The sequence below is a fragment of the Lolium rigidum genome, chromosome 2 (assembly GCF_022539505.1).
Source record: "Lolium rigidum isolate FL_2022 chromosome 2, APGP_CSIRO_Lrig_0.1, whole genome shotgun sequence".
NCBI classification, from domain to species: domain Eukaryota; kingdom Viridiplantae; phylum Streptophyta; class Magnoliopsida; order Poales; family Poaceae; genus Lolium; species Lolium rigidum.
In genome coordinates this window covers 42,501,511-42,525,758 of record NC_061509.1, presented here as the reverse complement: position 1 = coordinate 42,525,758, position 24,248 = coordinate 42,501,511, and the positions used below count along the sequence as shown (strand labels likewise).

Genomic DNA, 24,248 nt, shown 5'->3' with positions numbered 1-24,248 from the left:
CCGCTGGTGATCAGGCCCTATGCCACTTGTGGGCAAGGTTTCAGAATGGAAGAAGAGTGGAGCGACACATTTAGATATTTGATAGCATCATTGTGCTTGACATTATGCACGTCAGAAGATCTCTTATACTACTTCTGTTGACCCAAAGGAATTTCATCCCGAGAGGACTGACCTCAACAACGAGAAAATGTCCCAAGGGAACAAAGGCTTTAACAGGAATGGGATCACACAGTTTTGCGAATCAGCGATGATATTTTAACTATAAACAAATACACTATCAAAGTTCAACTTCAAATGTTCAGAGTAGTTATATAAAAAAAAAGGTCTGAGTAACCCTGCATTACTCAATGCACAGCGAGTGGCAGGCAACTGGAAGCGTTTACACAACTGAAGCTCGTTACATATGCTAGTATCATTGCATCTCGGTTTGAAACCCAGTGTGAAGATCACTCACTACTAGAGAAAATGTACTCAATAGGGTACTCCCCCCAAGAAGGCCTGACTAAAGGCCCACGCCATCCCATCATCGTCTGGTACACGATCACCATCATCAGAATCATCTTCAAAGAAAGGACATCCCGTACCAGCCTGGCCAGTCTCGTAACCAGCCTGGCCAGTCTCGTAACCGATAGGAACAGCAGGGTGCTTCAGTGCATCCATCCCCTGATTCTTGCATGCGTGGCAGAAGCCTAACACAAGATATGCAGTTTAACACATCAAACCATACTTAGACCAAGCCTAGAAAACGATTACTGACTGTGGAGGAAATTGGCAAAAAAAAAAAGAAGATATACCGTCTTCGAATGGATCCAGCGGATAGCAGAAATAATGTTTCTGTCCATACATTTCCTTCACTTGTGCAAAATATAGAGTTGATGACCACTTGTCTGAACCAGCTTGCTTCGTCTTCACCGTGAAATTATAGTGGTGGAAGATCTTCTCATATGTCTCCACACTCAAACACTGATGTAGAAGCTTATCAAGTTCGAACTCCATGCCCTGAAACAACACATCATAAGAAAACTTGCATCCAGTTAGAAAAGACAAAACAACAGTAGGAAGCACGTACTCTGAATCTGCCCGTTTCTTTCATGTACTTCTTAAAAGCCTCCATGACTTCCTTCTTCATCCATTGTTTCCCATTTTCAATTATTTGCTTTGTAGACTCTCCACACCTACAGCAAAATTAGTTAAAGTTGTTGTCTGCCCGAAATCATAAGGAAATTAGAGAGTATCTTTCGTCAGAGTGAAGTGCACCATAGGGACTTGCAAGGTGTATCACTCAGGTACTTTTTATGGCAGGGATATCTGAGCTACTTGAACTAGAAAACTGAAAATCCATGCACACAAACTTTATTACTAAGTTGATAGAAGTTTAGACCCCACCTTATTAGCAAATAAAAATGGCACAGGTACCATGTGGATAACAAAAAGATAAAATGTAGTTAAACATATAGCTAAACATTCTAATAACAATACCACTGTTTTACCCTAATTTTCCTTGGTTGTACTTCATGATACAAGTTCTCAAATAAAGTCTGGTGCGAATGGATCAGTACTGTTATGCAGGGGCGTGTGAAAGGCCCCTCGATCCCCTGTTCCTGTTGCCCTCAAACTTGATCTTGCGTTAACCAAAAAAGTTCTACACTATCATTTTGTCGCCAACAACTAGCAGTATTGAACTTTTACCTAACTCCCTTATGTTCTCATACCGGAGGAGCAACCCATGCATGTTTGGAGACCAAACGTGCAACTTCCTCCATTTCTAGCTAGCAATTTACATTTTTTTAGCATTAGAACACCATTTGTGCTTCACTACAAAATAGCCATCGCGCTTAAGTTTTAGATTGTTCTATACTAAAAATCCAGTAAGCTAAATGTGCCCACAAGATTCATGAATCATTAGAATAGTGCAGCGTGTTAATTAATGACACTGTCAAGTGATGTCATCGACCAAGTCTGGTTGACACACTTCTAGAGTTAAACTTCATGAGGAAGTGACTACATTATGTTATCAACTTATCATAAAACAGATCAACACTAGATTATGAATGGGAAATTCAAGCAAAGATGATACTCTAAAATCGGAACGTTGGAATCATTACTTTGTTGTTGTCTGAAAGGATTGAGCCTCCAGTCCATGCGGAGACTGTAGTGAATCAGGCGACGCAAGCTTTTTCGATGACCTCTTGATGGGGAACGGAACCTTTTTGGGTGGGTTGCAGAAGCCATTTTTCATAGCAACCATGCCCTCCCACATGTCATCAAATGTATGTTCAGCAAGATACTTATCTATTCTCAGCCACCTTTCTTGTGACCTGTATACCACACCAAAAAAGATTACTCAAAATGCAACATTGTAATAAAAAACGCTACTGCGATGTTGTTGGCAGGCTGGCGGAATCCGAGGCATGAAAGTCTTCCGAAAAGAACTGAATTAACAATCATACATATGAGTGTATCATAGGAGTCCTGATTGGCTAGTGCTTACCTCGGGGATAATCCTTCCCGAACAGCTGGTTGCTTTGCATTTGTAGAATCAGGTGCACTGCTGTCCAGGTCGCCAGCATGCGCCACAGCCCTAATCATCACAATTAGAACTCACAGTTAGTTAACTTAATTCTTCTTGAACGGAAACAATAGCTAGTGGTTCTCTTAATTGGTGATTGTGTTGGAACAATCATTGCCCTCTGGATGGGCCATCAAATGGCTAATGTGCTTTGCCGCACACTTATACACTTGACGGGTTGATGATATGAAATGTTGTTTTAGCATGGGTGTCATAGGTGGTAGGTGGTCGTTCATTCAGTTCAAGCTGATCTACATGGCCATTAGGTCGACTCTATTTAGCAATTTTATCACAATTCTCAGACATTTCAACAAATGCAAGCAATGTTACGAATAGTTAGGTGCACATTAACGTTTGTGAAACCACATGCACCCAACATTTCAAAAAAACCATGATTCAGTTTTTATTAAGTAAATAGTAGACATATATACCCATCGGTTGATTCAGCTGAAGAAACATTCAGCGAAAGGCCCTCAACTTTTGATAGGTCCACACTTGTACCACCACCCTCACTGCTTCTCACCTCGGTAGGATGCTCCACAAGCCTGATCAGAACATGCACAACAGATCATTCGTCAATGACTCTTATGACGAAGATTGCAGAGATATTATTAGGGCTTGTAGAAATTTTGTTTCTTCTATGAGTAAGTGAGGAAAAATAATAGCAAATGCAGTGTGAACTTCTAGGGATATAGCCATACGACAAAATAGTCAAATTAGAAGTGAAAAGCAACAATGAGATTTTCGGTCTTGCTGGTCTGCCCAAGGTCCCTTTGGACTGAATACAAAAAAGTCTGTGCCTACATAAAAATTGTTGCAACCTCCCCCTTCCATCTCTGTTACGGATTTTACCATATGGGTCATGACAATTACACATTATTTCAAACATATGGTTCATAGGAAGTACCTATTATTTAAACGAACAAAGTCCTGACTAATTAAGGGAGACTAAGAATGGATATACCTATCAGCTGATTCAGCTGTAGGAGGTATGATATTCAGTGTCAGGGCCTCAAAGTGCGACAGATCCGTATTTGTATGCCCAGGCTCACTGCTGCTCAGCTTGGTAGTACGCTCCTCCACCCTGATCAGAGTACGTACAACATATCATTGTTCAATGTCTCTTATGGTGAAGATACTGAAAATAACAATTAAGACTTGTAGGCATTCTATTTCTTGCATGAAAAAGGGAGTGCAAACAATAGTGAACACAACAAATCAAAACGGAATAACAATCAAAATGAGAAGCGAAAAACATCAATGACACTTACGGTCGTCCTTGCCTGCCTCGAGGTCCCCTTCGGGCCGAATACAGAACACTGTGCCGTACACGAGGTGCAGATCCAGTTGACCTGCAAAAGTTATAAAATTTAAGTCCAATTTGAAGACAGAACCTTGTTTAGTGTCTGGCTAAAATAGTGGCAACCTTCTACTCCCCACATCCCCTATCTTAAAAATTCTCAAATGCACAATAATCGTTGTTTATATTATATTAATAGACAGAAGAAGCATGTTGTGCTTTACAATGTTTATTAGGTGCAAAGATAACAAATCGGCACAGAAAATTTACCTATAAAAAGCTCTTAAAAATTGATTTTTGCAAGCTATTTGGTTTTAGGTCACCGAGATTAGGGTAGGTGGATTAACGGTATGAGAAGTCCTCTGCCCAGTTATTTGGGTTCAGATGGCGAGATTCCTCCCCGGTTGCATTACTGATACCAAATCATTCAGTTCACTACAACCCTGTACAGTACTATAGTTTCTAGATGAACAAGGACCTAAAATTTGCTGGCAGGCCAACAGCACATCCCTGGTTTGACTGAGCTGATTCGCAAACTATATATTGATTTACCTATAGAATGCAACCGAAATAATGATAAAAAAACACCTGTAAACTGATGCTGCATTTGCAACTCCCACTAAATAAGTTGGAATAAATTTTTGGCCTACACTAGAGCTGGACGCTGAGGCTGCGCTCTCGTCTGCGGAGGTCCGCCTCCTGGTGGGGGAGGCGGGTGCGCTTCCTCTCGAGAACCTGGAGCCGCACCTGGATACGTAGAGATTCGAGGTCGCCGGTGGCGGTGGCGGGTGTCTGGAAGTCAATGATGCCGGGCAGCTTACACTGATCTTCCAGGAGAAGCTGGCGCTCCTTGTCGAGATCGACGCGGTCGCTCCGGATGCGGCAGAGCTGAGACTGGATTTTCCCGGACTTGGCCGTCCATGGCCCACAGGGCGGAGGAGTGGGGTGGGGAAATTCGGTCAGCTACTCAGCTCTCGTCTCGACACGTTTGGTTCCGGCGGAATTATGTTTGTTTGTTGTAGAGAAAAAGAAGCTTTTTTTAAGAGAGAGAGAAGAGAAAAAGGATCGCTGCGTGCAGTACATTGGTGAGCCGCCGCCGCGCCCCATGGTATATGTTGCCGGTGAGGACACTGTTGGACGACGACGAGACGACGACGAGACGACGACGATCGACGGTGATGATGATTGATGACGAGATTGATACTAAAAGGGACGCAGAGTTAGATAAATACACGGACCGGCATATCCGAGCGAGGCAAGGCACCAATCGGATACTAATTCCATAACCAATCCGGTGCTGGAATATTAATTAATTAAGCATTATATGTTGACATGTATATTGTACACGCTATGTAACATAACAGGCAACCCCTGATTCCTAGGATCTAAACCACCGCATGCGCGGCAGTGGACTAGCCACGATCTCCTCTCTCTCTCGTTGTACTTCTACCCTGTAACAACTCCACGATTGATTAGCAATACACAACACAATATTCTGCTTGGTATCAGAGCTCCAGCTCAACCCTACCCATGGCCGACGCCAACCCAACCTCCTCCGCTCCGGCGACGACGGCGGCGGCCACAATCTCCAACCTCAACCTCGACACCGATCCCCACACCCCTCTCAACCAACAGTCTTCCTTCCGCCCACGCGCGCCGCCCACTCCACATCTTGGCGCCGGCCGAGATCTCTTCAGCCGACGCGCTCGCGATCCCCACGCTGCCCACCTCCGTTGCTCCCACCGCCGCTCCGGCGATCCCCAACCCTACCGCTGCTCCTCCTACCCTCTCCATCGGCGACATCAACATCGGCAACTACATCAACTTCAAGGTCCAAACTTCGGGGCCAACCTCTCCAAGTGGCGGCGGACGTTCACGTACATCCTCACGATGTGCCGGGCTCTCGATCACGTCACGGCGGGCGCCGCCCCGGCCGTGCCCTCCGCCGCATGGCTCGCCGACGACATCCACCCGTGCCTCATGTTCATGGCCACGATCGCCGACGACCTGTTCCGCCTCGTACAAGGCACGGACGGCCGCGCCGGCGACCATCCGGCAGCGACTCCACGGCATCTTCTTCGCGCACCGGTCCTCGCGGTACGTCTACCTCAGCAAGGTCTTCCGCACCACCCCACGCGGTGATCCGGGAATCGGTGCCTACGCCGGCCGTCTCCAAGCCATCGCGGATGACCTCGCCGACATCGGCTACCCGGTCGCGGACCACGACCTCACCATGCAGTTCCTCGCCGGCCTCGGTGGCAAATTCAAGATGCAGACGGAGCTGATCGAGAACAACCCACCGCTACCTCCCTTCGCCGACGTCTTCTCCCGCCTCCTCCTCGCCGAGTACACCATCGATCACAACCAGCGGGAGGAGGGCGCCCACGCCATGGCTGTCCATGGCGGCCGCGGCGGCCCGCACGGCGGCGGCGGCACACATGGCGGCGGCGGCCCTAACAGCGGTGGCACACATGGTGGCGACCGGCGCAGCACGGGCTATGGCCGTGGATCTTCATCCGCACCGCTGGCCGGGGTGAGCCCCAACTATCGGGGCAAGAACCCCATCCCCGGCTTTGTCCACCCCAACCAAGGTGGTCGTGGCCGTGGCGGTGCTCCTTCCGGTGGTGGCGCCGCTAGCTCCTACCCTGGTGGTGTAGGCAACGCCTCGCAGACGCCCTGGCTTGGGTACTTCGCCCCCATGGGGGCTCAGTTCCCGCCCGCCCGTCTGCCCTGGGCACCGCCCAACTCCGCGAGCGTCCTCGGGCCTCGCCCCGGGCAGCCTCACCAGAGCTTACCAGCCTGCTCCACTACGGCCATCCGTCGGCCCCGATGGTTCCTCCCGCACCAGCACCGCACCCTCGCTGCCCCGACGCCGTACTCGTTCGACCACGCCGGTCTTCTCCACCACGCCATGAGCTCCACTGCCACGTACCCACAGCAGCCTCCGGAGTGGATCATGGACTCCGGCGCCTCGTCTCACGTCACCGGTAAGACGGGTAACTTAACCACAACTCGTTCCTCTCTAGGTCATTACTCTCCTCAGCATATTATTGTCGGTGATGGATCCAAACTTCCCATTGTAGGCTGTTGGCTCCGTCCAAATATCCTCTCTTCCTCTCCACCTACAAAATGTTCTTGTTTCCCCACAAATTGTTAAAAACCTCATATCCGTTAGACAATTTACCCGTGATAATTTTGTCTCCATTGAATTTGACCCATTTGGTTTTTCCGTGAAGGACCTAGCCACCAAGACCCTTCTTCTTCGCTGCAATAGTGATGGTGAGCTCTACCCATTCCACGGCTCCACCTCCTCACCGCCAGCAGCCCTCACCACCACCATCGGCGACACTTGGCATCGACGTCTCGGGCATCCAGGCTCCTCCACCGTCTCTCATTATCCCCTAGATTTTCTATCCACATGTAATAAACAGGCCGCTTGTACCTCTTCTATTTGTGAAGCATGTCAACTAGGCCGCCAAGCTAGATTACCTTTCCCCACCTCCTCCTCTCACACTTCCGCTGCCTTTCAACTCATTCATTGCGATTTGTGGACATCGCCCATTGTTAGTTTTTCCGGCTACAAATATTATTTAGTTGTGCTTGATGATTTTACCCACTATTCTTGGACTTTTCCATTGAGAAATAAATCTGATACGTGTGCAACACTCGAGCGCTTTTTCTCTTATGTCTCTACTCAGTTCCATGTTACTATCCAATGTTTACAGTGCGACAATGGTGGTGAATTCCTTACACACACTCTCCGTGACTACTTCGCTAAGCATGGCGTGTGCTTTCGCCTTTCTTGCCCACACACTAGCCCTCAAAACGGTAAAGCCGAACGCCTCATTCGCACCACCAACGACATTGTTCGCACCCTCTTGCTCCAAGCCGCCCTTCCCCCGGCCTTTTGGGTTGAGGCCCTTCACACCGCCACCTATCTCCTCAACATCCGCCCATCGCGTGCTATCGACCATCAAACACCACACTTCTGCCTTTACAACGTCCATCCTTCCTATGATCATCTCCGCGTTTTTGGTTGCTTGTGCTTTCCAAACCTCTACGCTACCACCCCTCACAAGCTTGCACCCCGCTCGACCCGCTGCGTATTTCTTGGCTACCCACGCGAACACAAAGGCTATCGGTGTTTCGACCTCCAGACCCGCCGTGTCATCATCTCTAGGCATGTCATATTTGATGAGGGCATTTTCCCTTATTTTTCCACCACACACAGCCCAGAAACCAACCCACACCATGGCCGGGAGACGGACCCCGCCGCAGGTGCCGCGGATCCACCTAGGATCGCCCGCCCCATCGCACCCCGCGCCCCCACCTTCCTCGTCCGCTCCGAACAGCACCACCCCCCGCCCCGCCTGGCTTCCCCGCCCGTGTCCCCCTTCTCGGTCCGCCCGCCCCGTCGCTCCGCACCAACCCCACCCCGCCACCTGCCCCGCCCAGCTCCTGCTCCCCACGATCCAACCACCCAGCCAGCCCCTGCTCCCCACAATCCAACACCCTCCCATCCACCGCCAGCTCTTCCCGCCCGTACACGCCCAGTCTGCCACCCGACCCTTCTCCATCCTCACAGCCCACGCCACCTCAGCCTCCCCTGCCCCCACGAGCCATTGCGGTACAGCCACCCCAAAACCCACACCACATGTTAACCCGAGGCAAATCAGGCTTCTTTCTCCCTAAACAACACTTCTCTCTCAGTACTGACACAATCTCTCCCATCCCTGCCTCCTACCGTTCTGCTCTCAAAGATCCTAACTGGTACAATGCTATGCTTGAGGAATTTAATGCTCTAATGCGGAATGACACGTGGTCTTTAGTTGCTCGTCCCGCGGTACAAACGTCGTGACGGGGAAGTGGATCTTTCGCCATAAGTTCCATCCCGATGGCTCGCTTGCACGGTACAAAGCTCGGTGGGTGGTTCGCGGCTTCACGCAGCAGCACGGCGTCGACTATGATGAGACCTTCAGCCCCGTGGTCAAGCCCGCCACCATCCGCGTTGTGCTCAGCCTCGCCACCATGCACTCTTGGCCCATTCATCAACTCGACGTCAAGAACGCATTCCTCCATGGGCATCTTCATGAGACCGTCTATTGTGAGCAACCCTCCGGCTTTATTGACTCCACTCATCCCTCTCATGTTTGCCGCTTGCACAAATCTCTTTATGGTCTTAAACAAGCACCTCGCGCCTGGTTTCATCGCTTCACCACCTTCATCACTACTCTTGGTTTTTCGGCCTCCAAGTGTGATTCCTCGCTTTTCATTCTCCGCCATGGTTCTTCCATTGCTTTTTTGCTGTTGTACGTTGATGACATTATCCTCACCGCCAACACCACCACCCTCCTTCACTCCATCATCGCCTCCCTCCACACCGAGTTCTCCATGAGTGACTTGGGCGATATTCACCATTTTCTTGGCATCAATGTTCATCGCACCTCCACCGGCTTGTTTCTCTCCCAGCAACAATATGCTCTTGAGATCCTAGACCGTGCCAAGATGCTCAATTGCAACCCCATTCCCACCCCCATAGATACTCAAGCCAAACTCTCCGCCACTGATGGTTCTCCATGCCATGACCCCAGTCTCTACAGGAGCCTCGCCGGTGCCCTTCAGTACCTCACACTCACTCGTCCGGACCTGTCCTATGCGGTCCAACAGGTGTGTCTATTCATGCATGACCCCCGTGACTCTCACTTTCAGCTCATTAAACGCATCTTGCGTTATGTCCGGGGCACCACACACTTTGGCTTGCAGCTCCATCAGCGGTCCTCGGTTGATCTTATTGCATACTCTGACGCCGATTGGGCGGGCTGCCCTGACACCGGAAAGTCTACATCAGGATTTTGTGTCTTCCTTGGTGATAACCTGATTTCTTGGTCTTCTCGCCGGCAACCCACGGTGTCTCGTTCGAGTGCGGAGGCAGAATACCGTGCCGTTGCAAATTGTATTGCAGAATCTTGTTGGGTGCGGCAACTGCTCCATGAGGTTCATCATCCGCCCTCGAGAGCTACCGTTGTCTACTGCGACAACGTTAGTGCCATGTACATGTCAGCGAATCCAGTGCAGCACCAACGGACCAAGCACATCGAGATTGACTTGCACTTTGTCCGTGATCGCGTGGCCTTGGGTGAGGCCAAGGTACTCCATGTTCCTACAAGCTGCCAATTCGCTGATATATTCACCAAGGGACTACCGACCAAGCTATTTCAAGAATTTCGAATCAGTATGAACATCATTCCAAGTGTAGTTCCGACTGCGGGGGTGTTGACATGTATAATGTACACGTTATGTAACATAACAGGAAGTCCCTGAATCTTAGGATCTGAACCACCGCATGCGGCAGTGGACTAGCCACGATCTCCTCTCTCTCCCGTTGTACTTCTACCCTGTAACAACTCCACGATTGATTAGCAATACACAACACAATATTCTGCTTTATAATTAATTACCAGCATATATATATGATATATGCACTACCCCTATATAGTATAAACTTAATCACATACAAAAGACACGTATCCAGCATATCTCTACATGAATTGCATAGCAGCTTCGTTGTCGATGTTCCCTACAGTTGTGTTGTGTCGAGGTTGCATGATCCGCAGAGGAAGTATACCAGTTACGCTGAGATGCTCACCAAAAACTTTATCGATCGTTTCCAGGATGCCTGCTCTACGAACAGCCTTGGATGCAGTGGCCGGAATGGAAAACCTAGAGAGAAACCACAACAAAAGAAACTTGGTTGATCTAAATCTGTTCTAGTTCTGCTCCGTTGACACAAATCAAACATGCATATGCATGGTGACACGTACACACTTAGTTGGTGCACCAAGCAAAAAATAACTTGCACAAAACAAGTTTTCTGACTCTGAGCACAATTCCGACACGAGGTGGGCAGAAAAGGAGACAGAGTAAACGTGAACTTCTCGTCTTTTCACTCAATACTGGAGGTATAAAAGCTTCCCTTATCGACAAGTTCAATTGTTATCCACCGGTAATGTCAGACTAAACTTTAGGAGGTGGCATTTTGGCACACGCGTGCATATGCACCCATTATAGAAAATAATAAAAAACAATTTTAGGAATGTCAAAAAAAATCTGACATAAATTTTTTCTTACACATTGTGACATCCTATGTTCGTTCACAAGTTTTCGTGGAAAAATAACATTTTGTGTGGTGTGTACAAAAAAGACAAAAAAATGTCATGTACGTAGTCGTGTTACAGCATTAAAATTTGTCTTTTTTACAGGAGCCACAGAAAAATGTTTTTTCTTTTGAAAACTTGTGTACCAACATAAAATGTCTAGATGTACATGTAAAAATTTAGTTTAGAATTTTTTAATACTTTGAAATGTGGATTCACATAATGGGATCATATGCTCCTATGAGCCAAAGTGCATTTCCCTAAACTTTAGTCTTACATATCTTCCAAGTTATCACTGTGCCTTTAAGATTTGATGACACGAATTATAAAATAGGAGGAGTAATATAAAAAAATTGAATGCCATCTGAGTAAAGAAAAAGAGATTTTTTTTCGAAACGAAGGATTTGTCCCAACCTCTACATCAAATGATGCATATAACTTTTTTTATTGAATTATTCACCAAAGCATTACAAGATAATACATGGATCAACTCGAAGCCACCTTCTTGACGATACACGCAACACCTACAAAATGATGAAGGAATGGCCATGATCAAGGCCTTCTGTCCTGACCTCACACCTATATGCACATCATCTAAAACTGGTGCACCGGTCCAAATGACTCTCAATGATGAAGGACATACCATTATATAAGATGCAGATATGCTAAAATATGTGGAAATAAACTACAAAGTTCATGCATGTATTTTACATGCATCTGTTCATTTCAAACTTGTTATTTTTTCTTAGATATTTTCGATTTTCGGTAGGTATTTTGGTACGCATATGCTTACGAACCTTTTTTACATTCCAAAATTTTTATCCAAATTTTTTGAAAATAAAAATTATCTGTTTTGGGTCTGACAGTACAAACGGGATTAAGAGTGCAAGGAAATTTCACGGACGACCTTCTTTCGGTGAGAGCATCGAGCAGCAGGAGAAACGATATTTCTCCCTGGTGACATTTTCCGGACGCGATCGGACGCCGCGTGCCATCCGCATTTGCGGTGCGTCGCCGCGTTGAGCCGGGTTTTTGTCCGGCTGGACCCATCCGGACGCGCGGGCGCGGGATGGGTCGCCGCGTTGGAGATGCCCTAACGTACGGTGAACTAGGGAAAACAATTTAATCCCTAATTTCCATTTCTCGTATTTGATGGCGACGACTGAGATTTAATAATTCCCTGACGCCTGATTTTTAGCATTTCCGTCATAATAAACATGCAATAATTATAGGTATCTATAATTTACACGGTATTACATCGGTTAGTATCACGACGCCGATCCTAAATTCTTCCAACACTTACGCATCATGCTACTCCCAGGAAGATTATTCTCCTCTGTAGCACGCTACCTACAGCTCGCCCTTGAATTCTTTTTAAGCTGCGCCACTGTGCTTTACCTGTTAATTAAAGAGAGCACGGTTGGTGTGTGTAAAATCAATCAAATGCCATGACTTCCATTTGTCTTGTTTATGAACCGTTGGAAATAGAAAGGAAAAACACGCTAACGTTCAACTAAAATTTTCATGTTTCCATCTAATCACCAGCCACACCATAGAAGTAACTCTAAACTGATAGGATGAAATACATTCTGACAATACCCGTAAAAAGACCGTGAAAACTTGAAATTAAGCTATTCACCAATACAAATTATATTGTCTCCTCTAACGATAGATATCTTAAGTTTCCAAGAAAGTAATGTGTCCTAGTTATTTAGAAAACATGTAGAGAAATAGACTGGACAAGTCGATACTATGTGTTGGCCGAGACAAAGCGGTCCAAGTGCATGATGCAAACGCTGACTCTGTCGGACATATCCTGTAGTTGTCGCAATATCGTGCATCTCCCGGTATCAGGATCGTAGACTTGGATTGCATGTCCTTCCCCGCGAAAAGAGCAATAGAAGATCAATTTACCACTGTCACCGACCATCCTCAAGGGCATGTCATGATAAGTGTTTAGTGGCCTTGGGATTGTGTAGGCTTTGAACCATATTTCCTTATCAAAATCCGCGAGGAGCCATATGTCGGTGTTGGTGCAGTTATTATCATTCATATGCACCTCTGGTTGAACCATGCACAAAGCATCATTGAGCTCAACTATACTAACTCTCCCAATTCTCTTCTCCCAGAATACAGGGTCCGCTACCTTGCATGGGGTGTCAATCGTCTTAATCCATTCTTCGCTCTCTAGATTAAAGCAAAGTAAGTAGTGATCATCTGCCCTTTGAGTCACCACCAAGAAGTACATGATACCATCGACCACAACCGGGTGGTTTTCCATGTGGTACCCAATATGTGTTGCGGGCAACGGCGACTGCCTCCATGCGGTGTCATCTCCCACGCTGAATACCTTGCAAGTTAGGTTGCTTTTGAAGCGGACCACCTTGTACACGCCAGATGGGACGGCACGGCCGAAGCCGAATTCAAGGCGGCTCTCGTAATAGTGGGTCTCCACGTGTTGTCCCACTGGCTTCGTTGGGCTCTCCTGTAGGACCTTGCCGGTGAGAGGGTCTATCACACGGAAGCCAATGTAATGGTCGTTTAAGATGCAAACGAGGTCGTCCGAGCTTGAAGAGGGCAACCCCGTCCCGCTTACACCCTTTATCACCCTCACAACATTGCCGTCCATGTCCATCAGTTGCAGGTCGTGCCGTGTATATGGATTTTCCCATGACAGCCGTGAGGAAGAGGTACCGACGATTAGTGACACGTTGTGGAGAGATTTGTGCGCGGCGAGGAAGGTCTGATCTGAGATCAGGGCGTACCACCTCTTGGACACGCAGCGGAACCGACACGCCGACCTCACCGGCACCCTCAAAAGGATCTCAAAGATGAGATCGTATGGCAGCACAGCAACGGCCGCTGTGGCGCCATCTGCCGGCGCATGCGTGCAGCTGGTCCCGCCCTCGCGAGAGCTAGGAAGAAGGCGGCGGCCTAGTTCAGGCGATCTGTGCGGCGGCAGGGGCGGCACCATGACGATGAACGATGGCGTACCGACGGTACCGTACGTGGTCTGCTGGAGACGGCGGAAGAAATTAGGACTAGCGAGTCTGATACGTGTACTATTTTTAGGCCCAAGAGTCAGGAGACAACGTGTGTATTGGGCTTCAGCAGAAGGTAGCCCACTCGATGTACCAGCATGAACTTTGTGAGACAAACTCCGGCGTACGTCGGGATCCGGCCGAATCTGTATTAACCTTTTTTCAACACAAGTAGGATTGGATTAGACGAAAAGTATCTTTAGCACATGAGCACCAGTGCTCCTGGTGCTATAAAGTCATATTATTTGTATTCCAAAAAAATTGAAATTAAATACCTACATACATATAAACATTCCGAAGATACGGTAGAAATTTCGGAGAAAAATATGTTATATTTTGAGCTATATAAAAAAGACAAATTTCTGACAAATATACGTCTCTATACGTAGCCATAAATTTGTTTTTTTCCTATAGCTCAAAATACAATGCAATTTCTATCAAAACTTCTCACGAGTATTCGAAACATATATATGTATTCATAGAATAAATGTGATGATTTTTTGAAACACGAATATATAATTTTTTTAATATTTAAAAAACTGAGAGCACTGGTGCCCATGTGCACCAAATGCTTACTCTGGATTAGATGTTATCATTGAAAAGTAGTATGATGGAGTAGCAGCGCCGGAATCAATTGATCTAAACTTTGTGGCAGTGTGGATGCAAATTCTTCATAAATTACCCCCTAGCTACCGCAAGAAAAATCTGATTACCAATCTCACAGAAAAGAAGGTCGGGAAAGTCCTCAAGGTGGAAACAGAAAACAAGGGTGCGTCGGTGGGGGTGGAAACAAGATTCTCGAACTGAAGGAAATGCGATGCAGCGTGCGCCTGCAGTGGTCGCCACCGACGTGGACTTTCTGGTCTCTCTACTTGACGATGACGGCGTATTTCAAGTCCGCTCGTGTACTCGAACTCCATCTCTGTAGCCTCATGTAGCCTCCGGAACACCATCATCCCTGGGTAGTCAAGTTCCACTACAGATCGCTGCTGCTACGAACCCATGAACGCCGCTCGGAACCCTTGCGACACGTCCACGGGTACTCCCGTGGCTGTTGGCTTCAACCTCGGATCAGCTGAACGATAGAATAGATTGATTGATCGTGGTGTTCGGTTACAGGGATTACAAGTACCACGTAGTGGTTCTGATCCTAAAGTCTAGGAACTAGTTGTTACCATACACGTTACACAAGAGTACATGAGATTAACGTGTCAACACTCCCCCGCAGTCGGAACAACACTGGGAATGATGTTCAGACTGGAACGAAACTCTTGAAAGACTCTAGTCGGCAGCCCCTTTGTAAATATATCAGCGAACTGGCAGCTCGTGGGAACGTGGAGCACCTTGGCTTCACCGAGTGCCACCCGGTCACGCACAAAATGCAGGTCGATCTCAATATGCTTTGTCCTTTGGTGTTGAACCGGGTTGGCGGACATGTACATGGCGCTCACATTGTTGCAATAAACAACCGTGGCACGCGTCGGCGAGTGGTGAAGCTCCTGTAAGAGTTGGCGTAGCCAACAAGACTCAGCGATGCAGTTGGCAACGGCACGGTATTCAGCCTCCGCGCTGGAACGGGACACCGTGGGTTGCCGGCGAGAGGACCAAGAAATCAAATTTTCGCCGAGGAAGACACAAAACCCGGAGGTAGACTTCCGTGTGTCCGGACAGCCCGCCCCGCCGGCGTCGGAATAGGCAATGAGATCAAGGGAGGAGCGAGCGTGAAGCTGCAAACCAAAGTGAGAGGTGCCACGGACATAACGCAAGATGCGTTTAATGAGCTGAAAATGGGAGTCACGAGGAGCATGCATGAATAAACACACTTGTTGGACGGCGTAGGAGAGATCCGGGCGAGTGAGAGTGAGGTACTGGAGGGCACCGGCTAGGCTCCTATAGAGACTCGGGTCATGGCAAGGGGCACCATCCGTGGCTGAAAGTTTGGATTGTGTGTCGATGGGTGTGGAGATGGGGTTGCAATTTAGCATATGGGCTCGATCGAGAATTTCAAGTGCATATTGTTGTTGGGAGAGGAATAAGCCCTCACTGGTACGGTGGACGTTGATGCCGAGGAAATGGTGTATGTCTCCTAAATCACTCATGGAAAATTCGGTGTTGAGAGAGTGGATGATGGAGTGAAGGAGAGTGGTGGTGTTGGCGGTGAGGATGATATCATCAACGTATAACAACAAATATGCAATGGAAGAGCCATGTCGAAGCACAAAAAGAGAGGAATCACTTTTGGAGGCCGAAAAACCAAGAGAGGCGATAAAAGTGGTGAAGCGATGAAACCAGGCACGGGCGCCCGTTTGAGGCCATAAAGCGATTTGTGCAGACGACAAACATGAGAGGGGTGTGAGGAGTCAAGAAAGCCGGAGGGTTGCTCACAAAATACGGTCTCATGAAGATGCCCATGAAGGAAGGCATTCTTGACGTCCAACTGGTGAATGGGCCACAAGTGCATGGTGGCGATGCTGAGGACGAGACGAATAGTGGCCGGCTTGACCACCGGACTGAATGTCTCATCATAGTCCACACCGTGTTGCTGTGTAAAGCCGCGCACCACCCAGCGAGCCTTGTACCGCGCGAGAGAGCCATCGGGGTTGAATTTATGCCGAAAGATCCACTTCCCGGTCACCACATTTGTACCGCAGGACGAGCAACTAAAGACCACGTGTCATTCCGCATTAGGGCATTAAATTCTTCTAGCATAGCATTGTACCAATTCGGGTCCTTGAGAGCAGAGCGATAAGTGGCCGGGATGGGAGAAATAGCGGCGGCGGTGAGAGAAAAATGTTGCTTAGGCATAAAAAATCCTGATTTCCCTCTGGTTATCATCCTGTGTGGATTGTGGGGTGGCTCTACCGGAATGGCGGTGGGTGGCAGGGAAGGCGGAGGTGGCGAGCTGTGGTTGGGCGGGGTGGGAGCTGCAGGTGGTGAAGGTGGTGGATGGGGCTGAGCGTGTTGGATCGGGGGGAGCAGCAGTGAGTTTGGTCGATGGGGCTGGTCCCGGGTTTGGGGTTGGGCGGAGGGAGTCTCCGTGTCGGATCGCGGGGAGCAGCTGGCGCTGGAGGGCGGAGAGTGGTTGGGAGGTGGGGACGGGTGGTGGGGTGGGGAGTGGGTGCGGTTTTCGGTGGGAGGCGTGGTGGGCGCGGGGCGGCCAGATGGAGCGACCGGGCTGGACGAGGTAGGTGGGGCGTTGGGATCGGTGGGGCGCGCGATCCGACGCCGATTGGCAGCACCTGCGCCAGGGAGTGTCGGCAGTGAGGGAGCAGACGAGATTTCATGGCTGGTTTCACCTGAAAAATATGGGAATGAAGCCTCATCAAATGTAACGTGCCTAGAAACGATGACACGGCGTGTGGCGAGATCAAAACAGCGATAGCCTTTGTGTTCCCTGGGGTAGCCTAAGAAAATGCAACGTGTGGAGCGTGGAGAAAGTTTGTGATCGGTGGTGGCATAAAGACTGGGGTAACATAGGCAACCGAATACGCGCAGGTGCTCATAGGTGGGATGGGTACCGTATAAACGGAAGTGGGGTGTGTGGTGGTTGATGGCGCGAGAGGGGCGAATGTTGAGAAGATAAGTGGCGGTGTGGAGGGCTTCAACCCAGAAGGGAGGTGGTAAGGTGGCTTGGAGAAGGAGAGTGCGGACGATGTCGTTGGTGGTGCGAAGGAGGCGCTCGGCTTTGCCATTTTGAGGAGAGGTGTGTGGGCAAGAAAGGCGAAAGCATATGCCATGAGTGGCAAAATTGATGCGGCCTAAGGCGACGTGGGTTGCCCGATCTCACGAATTGACCAAGGGAAAGGCGGGGGAGAGGAAGAACACGAAGAACACGGCGATGAACACGATGAACACACGCAAACACACGCGACACAACCCGATACAATTCCGGTTTACTCCCGATAGCCCGAACCACTATCCCGATAGAATCTCTCAAGAGAAAGACACACGGTAGAATCCCCGAGAGGAAGATCGGTATACGATCGGTGGAATCACACGAGTGAGAGACCGGTGGTAGAATCACAAGTGTGAGAGACTAATCATATAAGGAGTGCCTTGTACAATAGATTTGGATAATCTAAGGAGGGGGTTACCCTAATCCCAAAGGGATGGTGGAGGCATGAGCCTAATTCTCTCAAGTTCATTCCTAACCTAATGAAGGGGGAGGTGGGAGCCTATATATAGGGAGCCACTAAGGAGGGGTAGTTTAGGCATACAAAGAGCATAGTGGGATGGTTTATATTATGAGCTTCGTAGTGGGGACGGCGGTGTCGGCGTAGGCATGGCGACAGTGCCGTCTTCCTCCGGCGTCGAGCAGGGTGGCAGTGCCGGCCACTCCGTGGCGGTAGTGCCGGCCTTCCTAGACGTGTCTCCTTCTTCCGTCTCCTCTTCCATGCTTCCGTGACGTCGGACTTGAGCGTAGTTCTTGATGATGACCATGATGCGGATAAGACCGAAGGTCGGGCTGCATCATCTCCCCCCACTTGAAAAAGAGTCGTCCTCGACGATGAGTCTTCGTGAACGTGTAGAGGAGGTAGATGACACCAACGCTTGAATGTCCCTTCACTTGTCAAGAGCCCTATGAATAGCACAAGAAAAGCAAAGGAGCAATCAAAGCGTAGCCAAATTTCAATGGATTTAGGAAGAGGGCGCAAGTAGAAGGAGGTCACCTTATCAAAGTGTCGGTGTGCTCTCAATGAGAGATCTTGTGTAGTTGAAGTGTGCGGGCAAAACCATTCATTGGAGCTCACTTGTATCATGCTCTCAAGAGCTCTTTTCGTCAACTCGTGCTCAATCGAGGTTGACACTGGAGTTTGGGTACCTACACACATGTTAGACAACAAGAACAACGTGTGTGCATGGTATATGAACACATCATCCATCATGATGGTCCATTTCTTTTGCACATCACCATTAGCGTTAAGAAATGCATCATAATAGATATGGTGAATATGCGGGGTAAACATGGGAACATGCTCAACATGGATATATGCAAAGTCTCCACAATTTGAGAGAGCTATGGGGGCAATCTCACTAACAAGCACATTAACATAATTGCAAACCAAGCATTTGAAAGAGCAAGTGTTCAATATTTTGGATGCATTAATGGGAGAATATTGCAAGCATTGTGAGCAAAACATGTTCAAAGTTTCATCATTGTTGTCGACAAACCTAGGGAAAGAGCAATTGTTCGGCAAGGTTGTCACAACACAAGCATTATCATTTTTATTGCAAGCAATACATGGGAAAGAGCAATTGTTCGACACATTGCATGCAAAAGGAGAGAACGTGAAACTCTCATAGCATGGCATGGTCATATGGTCACAAGCAAGTAATTCCACATGGTCAACATTGTTATCAAGCAAAGCATCACATGGGAATAAGAACGGAGCATGTGACATAGCAATTGTATCATCATCATCATGCATGCACTCACAATTCATCATGTCCACTAGTGGGATCATGGCATCATCAACACCCATATACGTACCTTTGTATTCCCGCTCATATGAGGTAGGTGTTGTGGAAGTGGTAGGCTCGATGTGGCCTCCATGTTCATCTTCAAGCAACAAGCATGGTGTGATATCATCATCTTCATGCACCATGTACATCTTCTCCATGATCGGCGTCTCGTCATCCATGGGACCTAATAAGACACAAGGAAACACACTAGAGGTAGAGGGTAAGTCGTTAGAATTCGAAATGGCCTCACATGACCTATCAACTACCACTCTCATCTCACTCGGTGTATCACTCATGCTCTCGAAGTGGAGGCACTCATCAAGCTCACATATAGTGGAGTCACTCATCTCACATATAGTGGAGTCGCTCATCTCACATATAGTGGAGTCCCTCATCTCCATGGCAATGGCGTCGTCGATGTCCGAGCAACCTAGCAAAGAGGAAGACAACACAAGAGGAGTAGAGGTTAAGTTGTTAGAAATCAAAACATCCTCACTCGACTCATGGTGTGTATCACTCTTGCTCTCAAGGTGTTTGAAGTATGCGATGCACTCGGCTTTATCTTTGGGTGTCATTTGGGCTTCTCGAGCATCTAGCTCGGCGAAGTACGCTCTCATCTCGGCTTGCTCTTGTGGGGTCATCATGTATATCTCGCTAGGATATGTGTATATGTATGGTGGAAGGAAAACTACACAAGTATCCCACCTTTCAAGAAAGTATCGGAAAAATGGTTCAAGTCAAGAGCAAAGTCGAAATGTATCGGGGTTACTCACACACACACTCAAAGCACACGCTGATGCGTGTAGTTGACACGTCTGTTGGGAACCCCAAGAGGAAGGTGTGATGCGCACAGCGGCAAGTTTCCCTCAGTTAGAAACCAAGGTTTAATCGAACCAGTAGGAGTCAAGAAGCACGTTGAAGGTTGATGGCGGCGGGATGTAGTGCGGCGCAACACCAGAGATTCCGGCGCCAACGTGGAACCTGCACAACACAACCAAAGTACTTTGCCCCAACGAAACAAGTGAGGTTGTCAATCTCACCGGCTTGTCTGTAACAAAGGATTAACCGTATTGTGTGGAAGATGATTGTTTGCAGAGAAATTAGTAAAACAAGTATTGCAAGCAGATTTGTATTTCAGTATTAAAGAATGGACCGGGGTCCACAGTTCACTAGAGGTGTCTCTCCCATAAGATAAAAGCATGTTGGGTGAACAAATTACGATCGGGCAATTGACAAATAGAGAGGGCATAACAATGCACATACATGACATGATAAGTATAGTGAGATTTAATTGGGCATTACGACAAAGTACATAGACCGCCATCCAACTGCATCTATGCCTAAAAAGTCCACCTTCGAGGTTATCATCCGAACCCCTCCAGTATTAAGTTGCAAAGCAACGGACAATTGCATTAAGTATGGTGCGTAATGTAATCAATAACTACATCCTCGAACATAGCATCAATGTTTTATCCCTAGTGGCAACAAGCACATCCATAACCTTAGGGGTTTCGTCACTCCCGGATTCACTGGAGACATGAACCCACTATCGAGCATAAATACTCCCTCTTGGAGTTAAAAGCAAAAACTTGGCCAGAGCCTCTACTAGTAACGGAGAGCATGCAAGATCATAAACAACACATATGTAATAACTTGATAATTAACATGACATGGTATTCTCTATCCATCGGATCCCGACAAACACAACATAGAGTATTACGGATAGATGATCTTGATCATGTTAGGCAGCTCACAAGATCCAACAATGAAGCACAATGAGGAGAAGACAACCATCTAGCTACTGCTATGGACCCATAGTCCAGGGGTGAACTACTCACTCATCACTCCGGAGGCGACCATGGCGGTGTAGAGTCCTCCGGAGATGAATCCCCTCTCCGGCGGGTGCCGGAGGAGATCTCCCAGAATCCCCCGAGATGGGATCGGCGGCGGCGGCGTCTCAGTAAGGTTTTCCGTATCGTGGTTTTTCGCATCAGGGGTTTCGCGACGGAGGCTTTAAGTAGGCGGAAGGGCAGAGTCGGGGGGCCAGACGAGGGGGCCACACCATAGGGCGGTGCGGGCCCCCCCTAGGCCGCGCCGCCTTGGGGTGTCGCCACCTCGTGGCCCCACTTCGTATGTTCTCCGGTCTTCTGGAAGCTCCGTGGAAAAATAGGCCCCTGGTCTTCGATTTCGTCCAATTCCGAGAATATTTCGTTACTAGGATTTACGAAACCAAAAACAGCAGAAAACACAACTGGCACTTCGGCATCTTGTTAATAGGTTAGTTCCAGAAAATGCACGAATATGACATAAAGTGTGCATAAAACATGTAGGTATCATCAATAATATGGCATAGAACATAAGAAATTATCGATACGTCGGAGACGTATCAGTAACATCGAGAGACGAAGCATCAACATCATAATTTGTTCTAATAATAGAATCATAAGGTAACTTCATTCTCTTTCTAGGGAAGTGTTCCATACCTTTCTTGAGAGGAAATTGATATTTAATATTACCTTCCTTCATATCAATAGTAGCACTCAACGGTTCGAAGAAAAGGTCTTCCCAATATAATGGGGAAAGATGCATTGCATTCAATATCCAAGACAACAAAATCAACGGGACAAGGTTATTGTTAACCATAATATGAACATTATCAACTCTCCCCAAAGGTTTCTTTTTAGCATTATCGGTGAGATTAACATCCAAATAACAATTTTTCAATGGTGGCAAGTCAAGCATATCATAGACTTTCTTAGGCATAACAGAAATACTTGCACCAAGATCACATAAAAGCATTACAATCAAAATCTTTGACTCTCATTTTAATGATGGGCTCCCAACCATCCTCTAGCTTTCTAGGAATAGAAGTTTCAAGTTTTAGTTTATCTTCTCTAGCTTTTATGAGAGCATTTGTAATATGTTTTGTGAAAGCCAAGTTTCGACGCTAGCATTGGGACTTTAGCAAGTTTTTGCAAGAACTTTATAACTTCAGAGATGTGGCAATCATCAAAATCTAAATCATTACAATCTAAAGCAATGGGATTATCATCCCCAAGGTTGGAAAAAATTTCAGCAGTTTTATCACAAGCAGTTTCAGCAGTTTTAGCAGTTTCAGGTAATTTTGCGCTTTGCACTAGGAGTAGAAGCATTGCCAACACCAATTATTTTACCATTGATAGTAGGAGGTGCAGCAACATATGAATCATTAGCATTGCTAGTGGTGGTAATAGTCCAAACTTTAGCTACATTTTCCTTTTTAGCTAGTTTTCATTTTCTTCTCTATCCCACCTATGCACTGAGTTCAGCCATTAATCTTATATTCTCATTAATTCTAACTTGGATGGCATTTGCTGTAGTAACAATTTTATTTTCAATATCCCTATTAGGCATAACTTTCGATTTCAAAAGATCAACATCAGAGGCAAGACTATCAACTCTAGAAACAAGAATATCAATTTTATTGAGCTTTTCCTCAACAGATTTGTTAAAAGCAGTTTGTGTACTAATAAATTCTTTAAGCATAGCTTCAAGTCCAGGGGTGTATTCCTATTATTGTTGTAAGAATTCCCATAAGAATTAGCATAACCGTTACCATTATTATAAGGATATGGCCTATAGTTATTACTAGAATTGTTCAGGTAAGCATTGTTGTTGAAATTATTATTTTAATGAAGTTTACATCAACATGTTCTTCTTGGGCAACCAATGAAGCTAATGGAACATTATTAGGATCAACATTAGTCCTATCATTCGCAAGCATAGACATAATAGCATCAACCTTATCATTCAAGGAAGAGGATTCTTCAAGCGAATTTACCTTCTTACCTTGTGGAGCTCTTTCCGTGTGCCATTCAGAGTAATTAACCATCATATTATCAAGAAGCTTTGTTGCTTCACCAAGAGTGATGGACATAAAGGTACCTCCAGCAGCTGAATCCAATAAATTCCATGAAGAAAAATTTAGTCCTGCATAGAAGGTTTGGATGATCATCCAAGTAGTCAGTCCATGGGTTGGGCAATTTTTAACGAGAGATTTCATTCTTTCCCAAGCTTAGAGCAACATGTTCATTATCAATTGTTTAAAATTCATTATGCTACTCCTCAAAGATATAATTTTAGCAGGGGATAATATCTACCAATAAAAGCATCCTTGCATTTAGTCCATGAATCAATACTATTCTTAGGCGAGAGATAGCAACCAATCTTTAGCTCTTCCTCTTAATGAGAAAGGAACAATTTTAATTTTATAATGTCACCATCTACATCTTTATATTTTTGCATTTCACATAGTTCAACAAAATTATTGAGATGGGCAGCAGCATCATCAGAACTAACACCAGAAAATTGCTCTCGCATAACAAGATTAAGTAAAGCAGGTTTAATTTCAAAGAATTCTGCTGTAGTAGCAGGTGGAGCAATAGGTGTGCATAAGAAATCATTATTATTTGTGCTAGTGAAGTCACACAACTTAGTATTTTCAGGGTTGGCCATTTTAGCAGTAGTAAATAAAGCAAACTAGATAAAGTAAATGCAAGTAAACTAATTTTTTGTGTTTTTGATATAGCAAGCAAGACAGTAAATAAAGTAAAGCTAGCAACTAATTTTTTTGTGTTTTGATATAAGTGCAGCAAACAAAGTAGTAAATAAAATAAAGCAAGACAAAAACAAAGTAAAGAGATTGAGAAGTGGAGACTCCCCTTGCAGCGTGTCTTGATCTC

The 24,248-nt window shown here is 46.8% G+C and overlaps 1 protein-coding gene across 1 annotated transcript; it reads right to left on the bottom strand.

Annotated features, from left to right (window-relative positions):
- Positions 1-280: 280 nt before the first annotated feature.
- LOC124689606 lies at positions 281-4,011 on the bottom strand. Its single transcript, XM_047223111.1, has 9 exons — positions 3,996-4,011; positions 3,837-3,921; positions 3,534-3,653; positions 3,001-3,114; positions 2,492-2,581; positions 2,106-2,318; positions 1,070-1,175; positions 795-999; positions 281-689 (listed from the first exon to the last, which is right to left on the bottom strand). Exons 1-9 carry the CDS (start codon positions 4,009-4,011, stop codon positions 472-474), a joined length of 1,167 nt encoding a protein of 388 aa, XP_047079067.1. The 3' UTR covers positions 281-471.
- Positions 4,012-24,248: the final 20,237 nt, after the last annotated feature.